Here is an 18,632-nt window from a genome sequence, read left to right on the forward strand (position 1 = left end):
CCTGGAGGCCAGACTGTGAAATGTATTGGTGTCTGTGATACCTGGTCAGATGAACTCCTTCAGTGCCATCAGACGTACCATAGCCCCCCTTAGTGGCGGAGCAACAGTACTGCAATGACCAGGACTCTGGGGCGCTGCACTCCCCCCCCCCCCCCGGTTAAATCCAGTACTCCTGGACTGGGAAGAAAACAACAATACATGTCAGCAAAAAGACATACAATTTTTGAAATGCAATAACAAGTAAACTTTAACAGAGCTTCCCTTTATGGGAGGTGAGGACACTTGAACGTTACAAACATGGTTAAATATTTAAGTAACATACTATAAATAACTTCTTTTACCCAACCGGGTATTCTACTAAGTGCAAATTTTTGAACAATAATTTAACTTTGCCATTAAGGACGTACTCGCTGAATCCACTAAAGACCTTCTTATAAAACATTATAAGGCTAATCAACTTTTCTGCATTCTCCTTCTTTACATCTGCAGGACCACCTGTCCTATCTGCTCCAGGCCTACTGCCTCTCCTTTCTGTTACAGGACCGCCCCTTTCTGCCCGGGCCTACTGCCTTTCTACTACTATACACGGTATAGAACTTATCATCCATCTTTCAGTTCAGGATTACTGAGCCATCTCTGTATGGCTCCTAGGAGGACTCACTGACTAACCCCGTACGGGTTCACTTTCTGTCCTCATTCTTCTATCAACATCATTAAACATTTCTCACAATCAACTAGTTAGCTACATTTAACTTCTTCTTTCAAGACATTATTGCCATTTAACCATCTTAAGGCAACACTGTTCGTAAGTGCAATATGTGAACATCCCCTTTAAGAGGGGACCAAGTCTCTATGAGGTAGTGCAACTTCTCAAGCTGCAAGTCTGTTCGCAGTAAGGACTCCGGTGCTGGTTCCAAGACCAGTGTCTTCACAAAGAGTCCTTTCCTTGTGTAAAACCAGTAGAGAGCACCTTTAAGAAGGTGCAAACTATGTACAATAAGTTTGTAATCATGCATTGTTCATGATCCAGCAGTTCTTTCACAACGATAAAACATGAAACAAAAACAAAAAGCAGAAGAAGGGATCCCGGGTAAACAAAGGGATCCCTTTAAGAGTTAACCCTGATCGGGTTGTAGCAGCAAAAACATCAGAAGGACAAACAGTTAACTATATACAAATGATGAAGCATTCTTGCTTACTCAGTTTCTGGCAGCTTCGATCCTTGGTCCCCGGCCGCTGCAATGTCAGTACCGGTGGTTGATCTCTCAGGTGCCGTCAGATCACCCGGTGTCTGGATTTGAAGGCTAACCCTGTTTGCAAGTTCGGTAGCCGCTACAAGGCGGACGGTGGTGATAGTAACAAGATCTGTCAAGCCTGGATCAGTCATGGTCGGGGCAACAGGTGACGCCCCTTCAGGCTCACAGCGTTGGACGTTCCGAGCGCACCATCCTTGCGCACTCCGGTGGCGGGTGTAGATCACCTGATCCCCCCTTTGCAATGGGTCGCCATATTGGTTGCAGCAGGGAGTTTTCACATTGTAACTAGTAACGAAGACGTCAGTCGGTAGTCCCGGTTCCTGTATGGAGCCCCAACCCCGCTTTGGGTGAAAGGCCAGCACAGTTCCCCGCTTTACCACGTCTTTCCTGCCGTGCGCAGGTTTTGGGTGTCGTACTGTTAGCGGATCAGTCGGTTCGGTCTCCTTTCGGTTTTTCCAATGTAGGATCAGACATTGTCTATATTGTTCCCAAGTGAGCACAGCAAGGGTGAGGCCCTCCTCCCGAGCTCCATCTGGCCTGATCCAGGGGGTGTCCCACCGGAGGACCACCCCGTCTGGGCTCACGTCTATGGGTGCTCCCATCTTGGTCGGTAGTGGAGGTACCAGCCTCCCCATCGTGTCGGGGGTGAGCACCGCCAACCCCGCCGAGAGGAGACAGTTATTGTTGGGGTGAGGAGCGGTCGCGGGAGCGGTCAGGGAAGCAGGATCGGTCGGGGGAGCAGAATCGGCTGGGGGAGTAGGGGCGCCTTCCATACCTGCACCTGATATGATTCCACCGATGTCGATCCGTTCCATTGACAAGGACACTGGAATCGGCTGCAGCCCGGACCGCGGCTCCTCCAGGATGGCCTCTCGATGTGGCTCTGCTCTCCATGGCTCCGCACCTGCTGGCTCCGTGGTCGGGATAGGTATGCTCGGCTCCTCCGCCGGCAGTTCCAAGGAGTTCAGACCCTTCCGCTGTGGTGGAAGTGGATCCGCCTCTGGCGGGTGAGGGCAAGCCGGAATCGCTTCGCTGTCGCTCGGGCACTTGCTGTTCATCATCGCTGTCCAGCATTCGGCGGCAACGCATGCACCTGGCTCCGCCATTTCTCCGAGGTCGAGCTCCCTCTTCACCTCGTTCCCGCCGTTGCAAATCAGGGGGCGGTTCTCCTCTGCTGCTGGGCAGGTCGTCATCTCGCAGCAGAAGTCGGAGGGGGCGGTCGCTACTTTTGGCGCCGCTGTGGTGGTCTCCTCCCATGGCACGCCCTCCTTCTTCCTCTGCGCTCCCTGTGGTGCTGCAATGGCGGCGGGTTTTGGTGGGAACTTTTGGCGGCAAGTGGCAATACACAGTCTTTGTGATAAGTCACAGTCCAAGTATAATAAATCACAGTTCCAAGGCACACATGACCTGATTCTTCAGGCTTAAGTAGATCCTGTTCGTGACGCCAAGTTGTAGCGCCCCCACTGCCGCAGGGCCGAGGGGTACCCGGTACCGGGCCTCTGAGTCTCTGCTTTGGGATTGTCACGGTGGCTAGACCCGGTCCGTGACCCTGCTGAGGGGCGTACAATGAAGGTGGAGGTATGGGATGTCGTTATGGTGCGGTGAAGTGCCGGTCGCGGTAAATAACGAGGACACCAGGTTGCAGTCTCTTTACCTCTTTACTGAAGGCTTCAGGATCCTCAGTCCGGAATACGGTTAACCAGGCTGCGCAAGTCCGGCCGGTCCGATGGCACCTCCAGAGTTCCCTTTGCAGGTGGAAATCTGTGCCTACCTTCTAGCGCTTGTGTGTTGCGGTCCTCCCCTGCTGTGCTCACGGGATAGTCCACACAACTGTTGTGTCTGTTTCTCGTGTTCCCTCACAACTGTAACATAGTAACATAGTAACATAGTTAGTAAGGCCGAAAAAAGACATTTGTCCATCCAGTTCAGCCTATATTCCTATATTCCATCATAATAAATCCCCAGATCTACATTCTTCTACAGAACCTAATAATTGTATGATACAATATTGTTCTGCTCCAGGAAGACATCCAGGCCTCTCTTGAACCCCTCGACTGAGTTCGCCATCACCACCTCCTCAGGCAAGCAATTCCAGATTCTCACTGCCCTAACAGTAAAGAATCCTCTTCTATGTTGGTGGAAAAACCTTCTCTCCTCCAGATGCAAAGAATGCCCCCTTGTGCCCGTCACCTTCCTTGGTATAAACAGATCCTCAGCGAGATATTTGTATTGTCCCCTTATATACTTATACATTGTTATTAGATCGCCCCTCAGTCGTCTTTTTTCTAGACTAAATAATCCTAATTTCGCTAATCTATCTGGGTATTGTAGTTCTCCCATCCCCTTTATTAACTTTGTTGCCCTCCTTTGTACTCTCTCTAGTTCCATTATATCCTTCCTGAGCACCGGTGCCCAAAACTGGACACAGTACTCCATGTGCGGTCTAACTAGGGATTTGTACAGAGGCAGTATAATGCTCTCATCATGTGTATCCAGACCTCTTTTAATGCACCCCATGATCCTGTTTGCCTTGGCAGCTGCTGCCTGGCACTGGCTGCTCCAGGTAAGTTTATCATTAACTAGGATCCCCAAGTCCTTCTCCCTGTCAGATTTACCCAGTGGTTTCCCGTTCAGTGTGTAATGGTGATATTGATTCCTTCTTCCCATGTGTATAACCTTACATTTATCATTGTTAAACCTCATCTGCCACCTTTCAGCCCAAGTTTCCAACTTATCCAGATCCATCTGTAGCAGAATACTATCTTCTCTTGTATTAACTGCTTTACATAGTTTTGTATCATCTGCAAATATCAATATTTTACTGTGTAAACCTTCTACCAGATCATTAATGAATATGTTGAAGAGAACAGGTCCCAATACCGAACCCTGCGGTACCCCACTGGTCACAGCGACCCAGTTAGAGACTATACCATTTATAACCACCCTCTGCTTTCTATCACTAAGCCAGTTACTAACCCATTTACACACATTTTCCCCCAGACCAAGCATTCTCATTTTGTGTACCAACCTCTTGTGCGGCACGGTATCAAACGCTTTGGAAAACTGGATTCTGATGTTCTTCTTCGTCCCCCAGATGATATGGCTAGGACGCACCCGTATGACGGGTAGGCTCGGAGCTCTTCCTGGACTCTAGTGTCGCCCTTCTCCTAGTGTGCCCCCCATGTCTTCATAGGTGATTGGTGTGAGACAGCCCCGCCTATAGCTGACTGTCCTGCCGTAGGTTTGAAGTATTGCTTGGAGCCTGATACTTCCTCGGCGTTCCGGCCACCGGCTACGCGCCTCAGTAGGATGTTGCCTCGATCTTACAGCACGACTCCCACTGGTATTTCTCCTTGTTGCGTTGATCTCGTTTCTCACTCAGCACAATATACCTCGCTTCTTGTCCTTTCTTAGGGTACCGCCGCAATCAGGTGCAGGCGCGGTCCCATAACGTTCTCTCTGTTCGCTAGGCCTCTGTCAGGATCCCACCCCTGACAGGGACCCCTCTGAATCTTCCCCTACAACACCCTCTGCCACAAGGTGTTGCCTGGTTCCAACCCAGTCAGCTTTCTGATCTAACTTCCTATCCAACCCCCAGTTTTACCAGACTGTGAGGAGTGGCCTAATGCATAGTGCCCTTAGCTCCCCCTGGAGGCCAGACTGTGAAATGTATTGGTGTCTGTGATACCTGGTCAGATGAACTCCTTCAGTGCCATCAGACGTACCATAGCCCCCCTTAGTGGCGGAGCAACAGTACTGCAACGACCAGGACTCTGGGGCGCTGCACCTACTTGTGACAAAAGCTTACCATAGCTGGTGACTATTGTCATAGAATCATAAAATCATAGAATGGTAGAGTTGGAAGGGACCTCCTGGGTCATCTGGTCCAACCCCCTGCTCAAAGCAGGATTCACTAAATCATCCCAGACAGATGTCTGTCCAGCGTCTGTTTGAAAACTTCCATGGAAGAGAACTAACCACGTCTCATGGCAGCCTGTTCCACTCATTGATCACCCTAACTGTCAAAAAGTGTTTCCTAATATCTAATCTGTGTCTCCTCCCATTCAGTTTCCTCCCATTGCTTCTAGTCTTTCCTTGTGCATATGAGAATAAAGATGATCCTTCTACAATGTGACAGCCCTTGAGATATTTGTAGACAGCTATTAAATCTCCTATCAGTCTTGTTTTTTGCAAACTAAACATTCCCAAATCCTGTAACCGTTCCTCATAGGACATGGTTTGCAGACCGGTCACCATTCTGGTCGCTCTTCTCTGAACTTGCTCCAGTTTGTTGATGTCTTTTTTTAAATGTGGTGCCCAAAACTGGACACAGTATTCCAGATGAGGTCTGACCAAAGAGGAGTAGAGGGCAATAATGACCTCATGTGATCTAGACTGTATGCTTCTGTTAATACATCCCAGAATTGTATTTGCCCTTTTTGCTACTGCATCACACTGTTGATTCATATTCAGTTTATGATCTATTAGTATACCCAAGTCTTTTTCACATGGGCTGTTGCTTAGCCCTATTCCTCCCATTCTGTATATGCTTTTTTCATTTTTATTGCCCAGATATAGTACTTTGCATTTTTCCTTGTTAAAAACTATTCTGTTAGTTGCTGTCCACTGCTCCAGTTTATTTTTTTGAATCCTCTCTCTCTCTTCTCTAGTATTAGCTATCCCTCCTAGATTTGTGTCATCAGTAAATTTAATCAGTGTATCCTCAATTCCTTCATCTAAATTATTGATAAAGATGTTGAACAATACAGGGCCCAGGAAAGAACCCTGTGGTACCCCACTTCAGACATTCTCCAACTGGATGTACAGCCATTTACGAACACTCTTTGGGTCCGATCACTAAGCCAGTTATGAATCAAGTTAGCAAGGGTGGCATATTGGGATAAATGGACCTCTTTTCCCCCACGATTCTGGATGCGTATCGGTACTCTCCCCTTGCGGACATCGACCACCCCCCTGGCTGTCAGGATACTGGGCCTATTGTCAGATCATTATCTGGGCCGTGGGTAATATCAGAGTCAGCTCAGTACCCTTTGTAAAGAATATATGGCATAGTCGTCACCTGGGAGCCGATGTCCAGTAAAGCGTTCGTCGGGATGCCATCAATCACGTACTTGTCTCGCCAACTGTGGGGGACTAGACATTTTACTCCTGGGGGTTGGCCCTCTGCTCCAGGGGTTGTTTTAAATTGCAGAATCTTGCGATGTGTCCCACCTTGTTGCAGCGGCGACAGACGGGTTGTCCGTCCTGGTCATAGCGGTCGTTGTCTCTCCCTCTGGTCGGTGGAATTCTCCTCTGCCGTCGCTATGGGACAACATCTGGACTGGAGGCCAGCTGAATCTTCTTCTTTGCTGCCTCTTACATGGACTGCAGGGCTTTAGTTAATGCAGCCACACTTTTGGTCAGCTCCTGGAGCTGGAAACGTAGGTCTGCAGAAGGATCATTATCTTGGCTTAATGTGTCAGCCCCCACAGGGGACCAGGAAAAGGATGCTGCCTCCTGCTGATATGTAATGGCTGGGCGCCTAGAGGGCCCTTTGTCACTAGGATTTGATTCACGCAGCACCCGGATGGCCCTATCCTTAAAGTGCGCAAAGTCCAGTGCCAAGATAATGAAAAAAAATGCCATGTTCGGAGTAATTTTTCAGAAGGTGCCATCGTTCCAGGCACACGCTGTGAGCTCTGACCCCCCATCTTCTCTCTGCCTGCTAGCACAGTGAAATTCTAAGCCACTCTTTTCCCCCTCCCTCAGGAATGTCTTTGTTTACTACTGTGAAGCCAAAAGTAAAGAGGAACAAAACATGGTCTGGGGGAGGGGGGCATTCCCTTTGTTCTCTTAAACTGATACATAATTGTGCAGCTTAGGTCTGGAAGCAGGACAAATACATTTTTGGCCTCTGTGTTGGCTGGGCCATCACAAAGTGCATTTTCTAGGCGCAGCGCCTAGCGGAGACGGAGAAATGGATTGCTGATAACAGGGGCTCATAACCATGTAGTGTTTGGGCTCAAATTAACACCCAGCTCATGCCCGGAAGAAAGATAGTTTCGTAATCGCTATACGAGGTTGCATCCTGGAGCTACGGGGGATATGAATATTCCATAACTCTGAGTCCCTCTGAGAAAGTAGGAGTGCATTCCATAGCTCTACCCAATCAGTGATGTCATGACCAAGGGGTATAAAACCATGAGAGCTCAGTTTTCACTAGCCTTTGACCAGGAAGCTAGCTGAGAGACGCTCTGTAATGCATATTGATGTATCGCCCTTCCCTGAGCCACGTGGTCTGCCATGAGCTGAAATGACATAAGGAACTGTAAGTGTTTTTTCAACTTTAATTCCTTTTCATTTGTAATTGTCTGCACGTATGATATTCGTCTTCTTTTATAATATCCTGTTACCATTTTGTAAACACTGCCTACCTTTTTGGAGTAAAATATATAAAATTTCTAGCTTAGTTTCTCCTTGCTCTATAACGTACTGTCACATCCTCTGAAGTGAATTACTCTACTATTTTGGGCTGGCTCCGGACTCATTATTAATTAAGAAATCAGAGCTGGTGGCAGTGGATTTGTCCTGTGTGTTTGGGAGACTTTGTAGCAACGGACTGCATTGATAATTATTGTTCCCCCGAGTGGGAGTAGTTATATCACCCTCGCTGCAATGTGCCAATTAGCCAGTACAAAGTAAGGCAGCCTTTGTGGCGACTAATAATCCTAGGTGCAGTACCCTGTCTGACCTGAGGGTAAGGGGGGGTGCCAGAGAGCTACAAGCTCCAAACCAGAACTGGGAAGTGGGATATAGATAAATCCCCTTCAGAAAAGAACTGGGCAACCAAAGAACCCCGATTCATGACATATTGGTGTGAGCGGTGGGGATGATAAAGATACCCTCCCTGTGATCCCTGACATCCTGGTTAGTATTTTGTAGGGCCATTATGCGCATCTGTGTCCTTTGAGTGTTAGACAGGAGTCCCTCAACAAACTGCTCAGTTAGCAATCTATCCTCATCTTGCACGCTGTCTGGGTCAACCTGCTTTACAGCCCGTAGCGCTTCCTGAAGATTAAGAGCATAGTCCCGTATACTGTCCTGTACCCTTTGTTTGCACCCAAATAATCTCATTTTTATCTCTGCTGCAGTGCGGGTGTCAAAGGGGTCCTTCAGCCTGGCCAAGATTTGTTTGACAGTCCTTTTATTAGTGCCTGGCCACGACTTTACTTCCCTCTGGGCCGCATCGGTTAACTGGCCAGTAAGGATGCTGACTTTTTGACTTTTAGACAGGGGGTACACTTTAAACCAACTACATAGTCTCTCCTTGAAATCACTAATGGTGTGTGACTCCCCTGAGTACTGCGGTAACCAGGCCGCTCCTGGTATGTACGGCATTGATAGCGGCATTATGGAGGCTGTAGCAGCGACTGTCGCTGAATCCAGCCAGTTTATAGGGGCAGTGGATCTGGCTGCATTATGGGGGCTGCGACCACCACTGGGTCTGGCAGCATCATGGGGGATGCGGCCACCGCTGGGTCTGGCAGCATCGTGGGGGCTGCGGCCGCTGCTTGATCTGACTATATCATGGGGGCTGCAGCCGCCGCTTGATCTGTTTGAACCATGGGGGCTGCGGCTGCCGCTTGATCTTTCTGTATCACGGGGCTTCGGCTGCGGCCACCACTGGGTCTCCACCCGGATTGGACATTTGTTTTCCCCCCCAGTGAACCTCAGCCAGGCCTTGAGCGTGTTACCGTTGCAAGCAGCTGCTCCGCCGGTGGTCTGGATGGTGCTCCTTCCGGTTTTTCCAGACTGCCTTCCTGCCACTGATCACAGAGCGCGGCCCTCGCTTTTACTTCGTGCCTCATCTTTTGGTTCTGCCCACGACGACATGCCCCTTTCTTCCTGCACGCCGTGTGACACAGTAATAGTGGCGCCTTCACAATTTAACAATATCTCTGGCGCACAGTACCCGGCAATGTCAGGCTCTGAAATCCTGTTCGTGACGCCAAAATGGAGCACCCGCCAGGGCCGTGGAGTACTCGGGCTGGGTCAGACAGTTCTTAAAGGGAAATGTGTCACGGCAGCAGTGACCCAGTCCATGGCCCAGGGTGTCCAATAAAAGTGAAATAAAGGGAAAATAAAGTTTATGGGCAATAGTTTGTGACACCACCTATGGTACTCGGCTAGGGATGGCCAACGCTGCTTAAAGAGACCGCTGGGGCTGATGGTGATGCAGTAGAGTTGTTACAGCTCTCCACAGGTAGAGTTTAGTCCCAGGGCAATTACGGTGTTAAAGTCAATGATGGTGAATGCGTTGATGCAGGGCAGGTGGCCCAGCAGACACAGAGGACACAGCAGGGTGCAGTTTCCACATTTTACTCACAGTTTGAAGTGCAGGCTGGGGCACTAGTTACAGATGACAATGGAGGTCCAGGGAGCCTGAAAGCAACTTAATATCCGCTAGCCAGATGGGTTTTGAGGCCTCCTTACTGCTCTATCCTCTGAAGTCCTTGCTGCCTAAAGCTATGCTCAGTCATCTGTTCCTTATTGGTCTGTAGTACGTGCCTGTATGGCAGGCAGCATGAGCCTATTACAGGTGTCACTCCTTCGTGGTGACTCCGTGCTCTCATTTGCTGCTGTGCCTTCAGGTGTTGTGATGGGCCAGTAGACCTGCAGTCTCCTGCCCTCCGGATTTAGCTGCTGGGACTTCAGTACCCGCACAACCACGGACTCCGACATCCAGTCTCTAGCACTTGGCCCTGAGGTGAGCTTATCTACAGCTCCACTCCTCAGGTTCTTCCTTGACTTCTTCTCTCCTCTCTGCCTTCTTCAGACTAACTCCACCTCCAGGCCAGAACTTATATCAGGAAGCTCCACTGAAATCAGGTGTTAGAGCTCCCCCTTCTGGTCTGAAGTAGGAAGTGTAACAGCTTGTCCCTCCCCCACCTGTGTCCCTGGACTGCCATGTAATCAGGCTGGAGTCAACAACCAGTAGGGGGGAGCCCTCCCCCATGGAGGGGTCGATCCCAGGACACAGAACAATAAACTCATGTGTTGGCTGATTCAATTGTGTGGTGACTAGCGAAGGGCTGGGATCTTAGGCTGTCCCTGTGACCGTGTGTATTGTTGGAAGCTGCCATGTGGGACTGTGTTGTACCCCTCATCTGCTGGATCTATTGAATTCACTCAAAGACTATTGCTATTTCCCTGGCATCAGATTGCCAGGTGGCACCCCTGGATCTACTGCCTTTCTGTGGACTCATTGTGGACTCATTGTGGACACTGCAGAATTACTTTCATTTGCGTTGTCCCAGTTCCCTGTTCCAATAAATCTTGTTTGGTGTCTCTTTCTGCTCTGTCGCATACCCCGTCACAGGAAGGATGTTGGATGTAACTGTTATCTAGTCAGGGAAACCCTCCTTGCTTCCAGGCATGTCATCACCCCCTGTGAGGGAGGCAATGCCACTGTGGCAACGTGACTCCTGGGGTGTCAAAAAAGCCAGCATAGAGTTTGCGAAAAAAACACATGAAGGACTTCCAGACTGTGAGAAATAAAATTCTCTGGTCTGATGAGATGAAGATAGACCTATTTGGTGATATTTCTAAGAGATATGTGTGGAGAAAACCAGGTACTGGTCATCACCTGCCCAATAAAATCTCAATAGTGAAAGATGGTGGTGGCAGCATCATGCTGTGGGGATGTTTTTCAGCTGCAGGGACAGGACGACTGGTTGTTATTGAAGGAACATGAATGCAGCCAATTACAGAGATATCCTGGATGAAAACCTCTTCCAGAGTGCTCTGGACCTCAGACTTGGCTGAAGGTTCACCTTCTAACAAGACAATGGCCCTAAGCACACAGCTAAATATCAAGTGAGTGGCTTCAGAACAACTCTGTGACCATTCCTGACCGGCCCAGCCAGAGCCCTGACCTAAACCCAATTGAGCATCTCTGGAGAGACCTGAAAATGGCTGTCCACAACGTTCACCATCCAACCTGACGGAACTGGAGAGGATCTGCAAGGAAAAATGGCCGAGGATCCCCAAATCCATTGGTGAAAAACTGGTTGCATCATTCACAAGAAGACTCATGGCTGTACTAGCTCAAAAGGGTGCTTCTACTCAGTACAGAGCCAATACTTATGACCATGTGATATTTCAGTTATTATTTTTTTATAAATTTGCAAACATTTCTACATTTCTGTTTTTCTGTTTTTTTTTTCAGTCAAAATGGAGTGGAGAGTGAACATTAATGAGAAAAAAATAACTTTTTTGAATTTACTAAATGGCTGCAATGAATCAAAAAATGAAAAATGTAAAGGGGTCTGAGTACTTTCCGTACCCACTGTATTTTAAGGAAGTCCTTGTTTTGTCACCTGATCAGGTTCAGCAGACAAATTCACTCCCCCTGCAAATCTCCCAGCACAATTTGGTTCCTGCTAACACAACTTTATCTTTTTTATTTTCACTTTCAGTTTGGTCCAGCAGATGGTGGATGTTCGCTTACCGTTACTCAGTCTCTACATTTGGGCCATACTTACACCATACTTAAGCACTCCTTCCATGTTTTCTTTTCACCTCCTGATGGGCAAGCCTTTTCTTCCCATTCCACTTATGGAACGCATCTCCCATAGCTCATCCACATGCATCAAATCACAGAGTCTTTGAGTTCATGGAGACCTGTGAATTTCAGTAAATTTGACTCAAAGGAGATGCTTTGCGGATTGATTAGATCATCTATGGTTATGTCTCATGTATCAGGGTTACGATCTCTTCTTAAATCAGGGATATAGTCTTCCTATATGAGGATAACGTTTTTGTGATGTTTTATATTTAAGGCTAAACTTTTCCTTCCGCAGGAAAAAACATTGCTCTGGAGGGCAAGGCGAGTCAGATCTCTGTCTATCATCCCAATGGGAATGCTATCAATGCTATTGATGGTAATCGCGATGGAGCTTACCGAATGAAATCCTGTATCTTAACCAAAAGTGATACTTCTCCATGGTGGAGAGTCGATCTTTATGAGCCACAGAGAATTGGAGCTGTGGTTGTTGTGAACAGAAAGGACTGCTGTTGGGATCGTCTGAAAGGGGCTGAGGTTCGAATTGGAAATGCCACCAGGAACCAAAATCCAGTGTAAGTACTATACTGGGAAAATATTTGCTCTCATGACCAAGGGTAAAATGTAAGCATATCAAAAAAACAAAGAAGAATGAGTAACCAAGGATCAAAAAACAAAGAAAAACCAAAAGAACCTTGCATCCTATTGCTTCACCTTTAAGATAAAACTTAGTATTTATTTATTCACTTAAAAAACATTATACCATGCAATCAACATGCAAACAACTGTGCTAATCTGAATCTACCCCTCACACTGTTAACAGTATGTGCACACGTCCGGATTTCTTGCAGAAATTTCCTGAAGAAAACCGGAAATTTTCTGCAAGAAATCCGCATATTTTTTTTTTGCGTTTTTTTTCCGTTTTTTTCGCGGTTTTTTTAGCATTCTGCAAGCGTAATTAGCTTGCAGAATGCTAAAGTTTTCCAAGCGATCTGTAGCATCGCTTGGAAAACTGACTGACAGGTTGGTCACACTTGTCAAACATAGCGTTTGACAAGTGTGACCAACTTTTTACTATAGATGCTGCTTTTGCAGCATCTATAGTAAAAGATAGAATGTTTAAAAATAATAAAAAAAATAAAAAAAATGCTTATACTCACCCACAGACAGCTGATCTCCTCACCGGCGTCCGTTCCGTATAGCTGGTGTGTGCGCGCAGGACCTTCCATGACGTCGCGGTCACGTGAGCGGTCACATGACCGGTCTCGACCAATCACAAGACGGCGACGTCATCGGCAGGTCCTTCACCGCACACCAGCTACAGGAACCGAAGCGACAGCGTGCAGTGGAGAGGCGGGAAGACATCGAAGGTGAGTATTGGACTATTTTTTATTTTAATTCTTTTTTTTTTGACCAATTATATGGTGCCCAGTCCGTGGAGGAGAGTCTCCTCTCCTCCACCCTGGGTACCAACCGCACATAATCTGCTTACTTCCCGCATGGTGTGCACAGCCCCGTGTGGGAAGTAAGCAGATCAATGGACTCCTAGGTGTGCGGAATCCCCGCAATTCCGCATTTTAATGAACATGTTGCTTTTTTTTCCGCGATGCGATTTTTTCGCGGAAAAAAAGGCTACATTTGCACAAAAAATGCGGAATACACTGAAAATAATGGGAGGCATATGTTAGCGTTTTTTTCGCGTTTTTATCACGTTTTTACAGCGAAAAAACACGAAAAAAACGCAAAAAATCCTGAACGTGTGCACATGGCCTAAAACTAACTAAACCTGCCTGACAGTGGAGGTTGGCACCCTACAATATTCACGAGATAGGCGCCCCCGCTCCACGGCGGCTGTCTCTGAAACTCCTATCTTTCAACTATGAATAGTGTGATACCATATAAGCCACCCTTCAGACATGACAGGAAAATGAAATGGACATAATGATAAACGGCAATCATTAGACAGTGTGAGAGAGAGTGAATGACATGATAACACAAAGTGAAGAAGTGCATAATAGTCACATAGTACCTCACTACAGCTGTTCCCTGCTGATATTGTCAGCCTGCTTAGCTGCGGAGGTTGGCACCCTACTCCTCGATGGCTCACCCTAATAAAAACCATACGGATAAGCTAATATAGAAAAGGGTGTAACCAATTAGGCCCAAACATGGTGGTCATAGTAGCTAGTCCCGGACAGGATGAATACAATTAAAGCAAATAACTACAGAGTACCGATATAAGAGTGTGGTCTCATTTTGCATCAAAAAGATAACATGTAAAAACGGGGTACTCATCATTTCTGATGTTTAAGAGGCGCTTTCTCTAGTAGTGAGGTACCATGTGATAATTATGCAATTTTTCACTTTGTGTTATCATGTCATTCACTCTCTCTCACACCGTCTAATGATTGCCGTTTATCATTATGTTCATTTCATTTTCCTGTCATGTCTGAATGGTGGCTTATTTGGTATCACACTATTCATAGTTGACAGATAGAAGTTTCAGGGACAGCCGCCGTGGAGCGGGGGCGCCTATCTCGTGAATACTGTAGGTTGCCAACCTCCACTGTCAGGCAGGTTCTATTATTATTAACAGTGTGAGGGGTAGATTCAGTTTAGCACGGTTGTCTGCATGTTGATAGCATGGTATAATGTTTTTAAGTGAATAAATAAATACTAAGTTTTATCTTAAAGGTGATGCCATAGGATACAAAGTTCTTTTGGTTTTTCTAAAATGTAAGCATACACATAACCACTAAACGACTAAATACAGTGTAAGTTTAGATATTACCATTAAGTTAGTGTAAGTGTACACATGACCACTAAGTGACCAGGGGTTATAGTGTAAATGCATACCTGACTATGAAATGACCAGATACAATGTACAGAGGGATCAAATACTTCTTTCTCAATGCCAAATGTAAAAAAGGTGATATGGAGTGTGGCCTGTGTGCGTATTGGCATTATGGTCTAATACATGAAGTGATACAGACTACAGTCTGTGTGTAGAGTGGCACTGGGAACTAATACACAAAGTGATATGGAGTGTGGCCTGTGTGTAGAGTGCACTGGGAACTAATACACAAAGTGATATGCAGTGTGGCCTTTGTGTAGAGTGCACTGGGAACTAATACACAAAGTGATATGGAGTGTGGCCTGTGTGTAGAGTGGCACTGGGAACTAATACACAAAGTGATATGGAGTGTGGCCTGTGTGTAGAGTGGCACTGGGAACTAATACACAAAGTGATATGGAGTGTGGCCTGTGTGTAGAGTGCACTGGGAACTAATACACAAAGTGATATGGAGTGTGGCCTTTGTGTAGAGTGCACTGGGAACTAATGCACAAAGTGATATGGAGTGTGGCCTGTGTGTAGAGTGGCACTGGGAACTAATACACAAAGTGATATGGAGTGTGGCCTGTGTGTAGAGTGGCACTGGGAACTAATACACAAAGTGATATGGAGTGTGGCCTGTGTGTAGAGTGCACTGGGAACTAATACACAAAGTGATATGGAGTGTGGCCTTTGTGTAGAGTGCACTGGGAACTAATACACAAAGTGATATGGAGTGTGGCCTGTGTGTAGAGTGCACTGGGAACTAATACACAAAGTGATATGGAGTGTGGCCTTTGTGTAGAGTGCACTGGGAACTAATACACAAAGTGATATGGTGTGTGGCCTGTGTGTAGAGTGGCACTGGGAACTAAAACACAAAGTGATATGGAGTGTGGCCTGTGTGTAGAGTGCACTGGGAACTAATGCACAAAGTGATATGGAGTGTGGCCTGTGTGTAGAGTGCACTGGGAACTAATACACAAAGTGATATGGAGTGTGGCCTGTGTGTAGAGTGGCACTGGGAACTAATACACAAAGTGATATGGAGTGTGGCCTGTGTGTAGAGTGCACTGGGAACTAATACACAAAGTGATATGCAGTGTGGCCTTTGTGTAGAGTGCACTGGGAACTAATACACAAAGTGATATGGAGTGTGGCCTGTGTGTAGAGTGGCACTGGGAACTAATACACAAAGTGATATGGAGTGTGGCCTGTGTGTAGAGTGGCACTGGGAACTAATACACAAAGTGATATGGAGTGTGGCCTGTGTGTAGAGTGCACTGGGAACTAATACACAAAGTGATATGGAGTGTGGCCTTTGTGTAGAGTGCACTGGGAACTAATGCACAAAGTGATATGGAGTGTGGCCTGTGTGTAGAGTGGCACTGGGAACTAATACACAAAGTGATATGGAGTGTGGCCTGTGTGTAGAGTGGCACTGGGAACTAATACACAAAGTGATATGGAGTGTGGCCTGTGTGTAGAGTGCACTGGGAACTAATACACAAAGTGATATGGAGTGTGGCCTTTGTGTAGAGTGCACTGGGAACTAATACACAAAGTGATATGGAGTGTGGCCTGTGTGTAGAGTGCACTGGGAACTAATACACAAAGTGATATGGAGTGTGGCCTTTGTGTAGAGTGCACTGGGAACTAATACACAAAGTGATATGGTGTGTGGCCTGTGTGTAGAGTGGCACTGGGAACTAAAACACAAAGTGATATGGAGTGTGGCCTGTGTGTAGAGTGCACTGGGAACTAATGCACAAAGTGATATGGAGTGTGGCCTGTGTGTAGAGTGCACTGGGAACTAATACACAAAGTGATATGGAGTGTGGCCTGTGTGTAGAGTGCACTGGGAACTAATACACAAAGTGATATGGAGTGTGGCCTGTGTGTAGAGTGCACTGGGAACTAATACACAAAGTGATATGGAGTGTGGCCTGTGTGTAGAGTGGCACTGGGAACTAATACACAAAGTGATATGGAGTGTGGCCTGTGTGTAGAGTGACACTGGGACCTAATACACAAAGTGATATGGAGTGTGGCCTGTGTGTAGAGTGCACTGGGAACTAATACACAAAGTGATATGGAGTGTGGCCTTTGTGTAGAGTGCACTGGGAACTAATACACAAAGTGATATGGAGTGTGGCCTGTGTGTAGAGTGGCACTGGGAACTAATACAAAAAGTGATATGGAGTGTGGCCTGTGTGTAGAGTGCACTGGGAACTAATACACAAAGTGATATGGAGTGTGGCCTGTGTGTAGAGTGACACTGGGAACTAATACACAAAGTGATATGGAGTGTGGCCTGTGTGTAGAGTGGCACTGGGACCTAATACACAAAGTGATATGGAGTGTGGCCTGTGTGTAGAGTGCACTGGGAACTAATACACAAAGTGATATGGAGTGTGGCCTGTGTGTAGAGTGGAACTGGGAACTAATACACAAAGTGATATGGAGTGTGGCCTGTGTGCGTATTGGCAACATGGTCTAATACACAAAGTGATATGGAGTGTGGCCTGTGTGTAGAGTGGCACTGGGAACTAATACACAAAGTGATATGGAGTGTGGCCTGTGTGTAGAGTGGCACTGGGAACTAATACACAAAGTGATATGGAGTGTGGCCTGTGTGTAGAGTGGCACTGGGAACTAATAAACAAAGTGATATGGAGTGTGGCCTGTGTATAGAGAGACACTGGGAACTAACACACAAAGTGATGTGGAGTGTGGCCTGTGTGTAGAGTGGCACTGGGAACTAATAAACAAAGTGATATGGAGTTTGGCCTGTGTGTAGAGAGACACTGGGAACTAACACACAAAGTGATGTGGAGTGTGGCCTGTGTGTAGAGTGGCACTGGGAACTAATACACAAAGTGATATGGAGTGTGGCCTGTGTGTAGAGTGGCACTGGGAACTAATACACAAAGTGATATGGAGTGTGGCCTGTGTGTAGAGTGGCACTGAGAACTAGTACACAAAGTGATATGGAGTGTGGCCTGTGTGTAGAGTGACACTGGGAACTAATACACAAAGTGATATGGAGTGTGGCCTGTGTGTAGGGTGGGGCTGGGAACTAATACACAAAGTGATATGGAGTATGGCCTGTGTGTAGAGAGCACTGGGAACTAATACACAAAGTGATATGGAGTGTGGCCTGTGTGTAGAGTGCACTGGGAACTATTATACAAAGTGATATGGAGTGTGGCCTGTGTGTAGAGTGCACTGGGACCTAACACACAAAGTGATATGGAGTGTGGCCTGTGTGTAGAGTGGCACTGGGAACTAATACACAAAGTGATATGGAGTGTGGCCTGTGTGTAGAGTGCACTGGGAACTAATACACAAAGTGATATCGACTGTGGCCTGTGTGTAGTGTGGTACTGGGAACTAATACACAAAGTGATATGGAGTGTGGCCTGTGTGTAAAGTGGCACTGGGAACTAATACACAAAGTGATATGGAGTGTGGCCTGTGTGTAAAGTGGCACTGGGACCTAATACACAAAGTGATATGGAGTGTGGCCTGTGTGTAAAGTGGCACTGAGAACTAATACACAAAGTGATATGGAGTGTGGCCTGTGTGTAGAGTCAACTGGGAACTAATACTCAAAGTGATATCGAGTGTGGCCTGTTTGTAGAGTGCACTGGAAACTAACACACAAAGTGATATGGAGTGTGGCCTGTGTGTAAGGTGGGGCTGGGACCTAATACACAAAGTGATATGGAGTGTGGCCTGTGTGTAGAGTGGCACTGGGAACTAATACACAAAGTGATATGGAGTGTGGCCTGTGTGTAGAGTGCACTGGGAACTAATACACAAAGTGATATCGACTGTGGCCTGTGTGTAGTGTGGTACTGGGAACTAATACACAAAGTGATATGGAGTGTGGCCTGTGTGTAAAGTGGCACTGGGACCTAATACACAAAGTGATATGGAGTGTGGCCTGTGTGTAGAGTGGCACTGGGAACTAATA

At 46.9% G+C, this 18,632-nt stretch overlaps 1 protein-coding gene across 1 annotated transcript in view; it reads left to right on the forward strand.

Moving 5' to 3' along the window:
* LOC143781727 (fucolectin-like) overlaps positions 1–18,632 on the forward strand; it is a 111,426-nt gene that overhangs the window by 68,913 nt on the left and 23,881 nt on the right. Inside the window, exon 3 of the mRNA XM_077268474.1 lies at positions 12,119–12,395. Within this exon, the coding sequence (XP_077124589.1) occupies positions 12,119–12,395 (277 nt within the window). The remainder of the gene's footprint in view (positions 1–12,118; positions 12,396–18,632) is intronic.

The sequence above is a fragment of the Ranitomeya variabilis genome, chromosome 6 (genome assembly GCF_051348905.1).
Source record: "Ranitomeya variabilis isolate aRanVar5 chromosome 6, aRanVar5.hap1, whole genome shotgun sequence".
NCBI lineage: Eukaryota > Metazoa > Chordata > Amphibia > Anura > Dendrobatidae > Ranitomeya > Ranitomeya variabilis.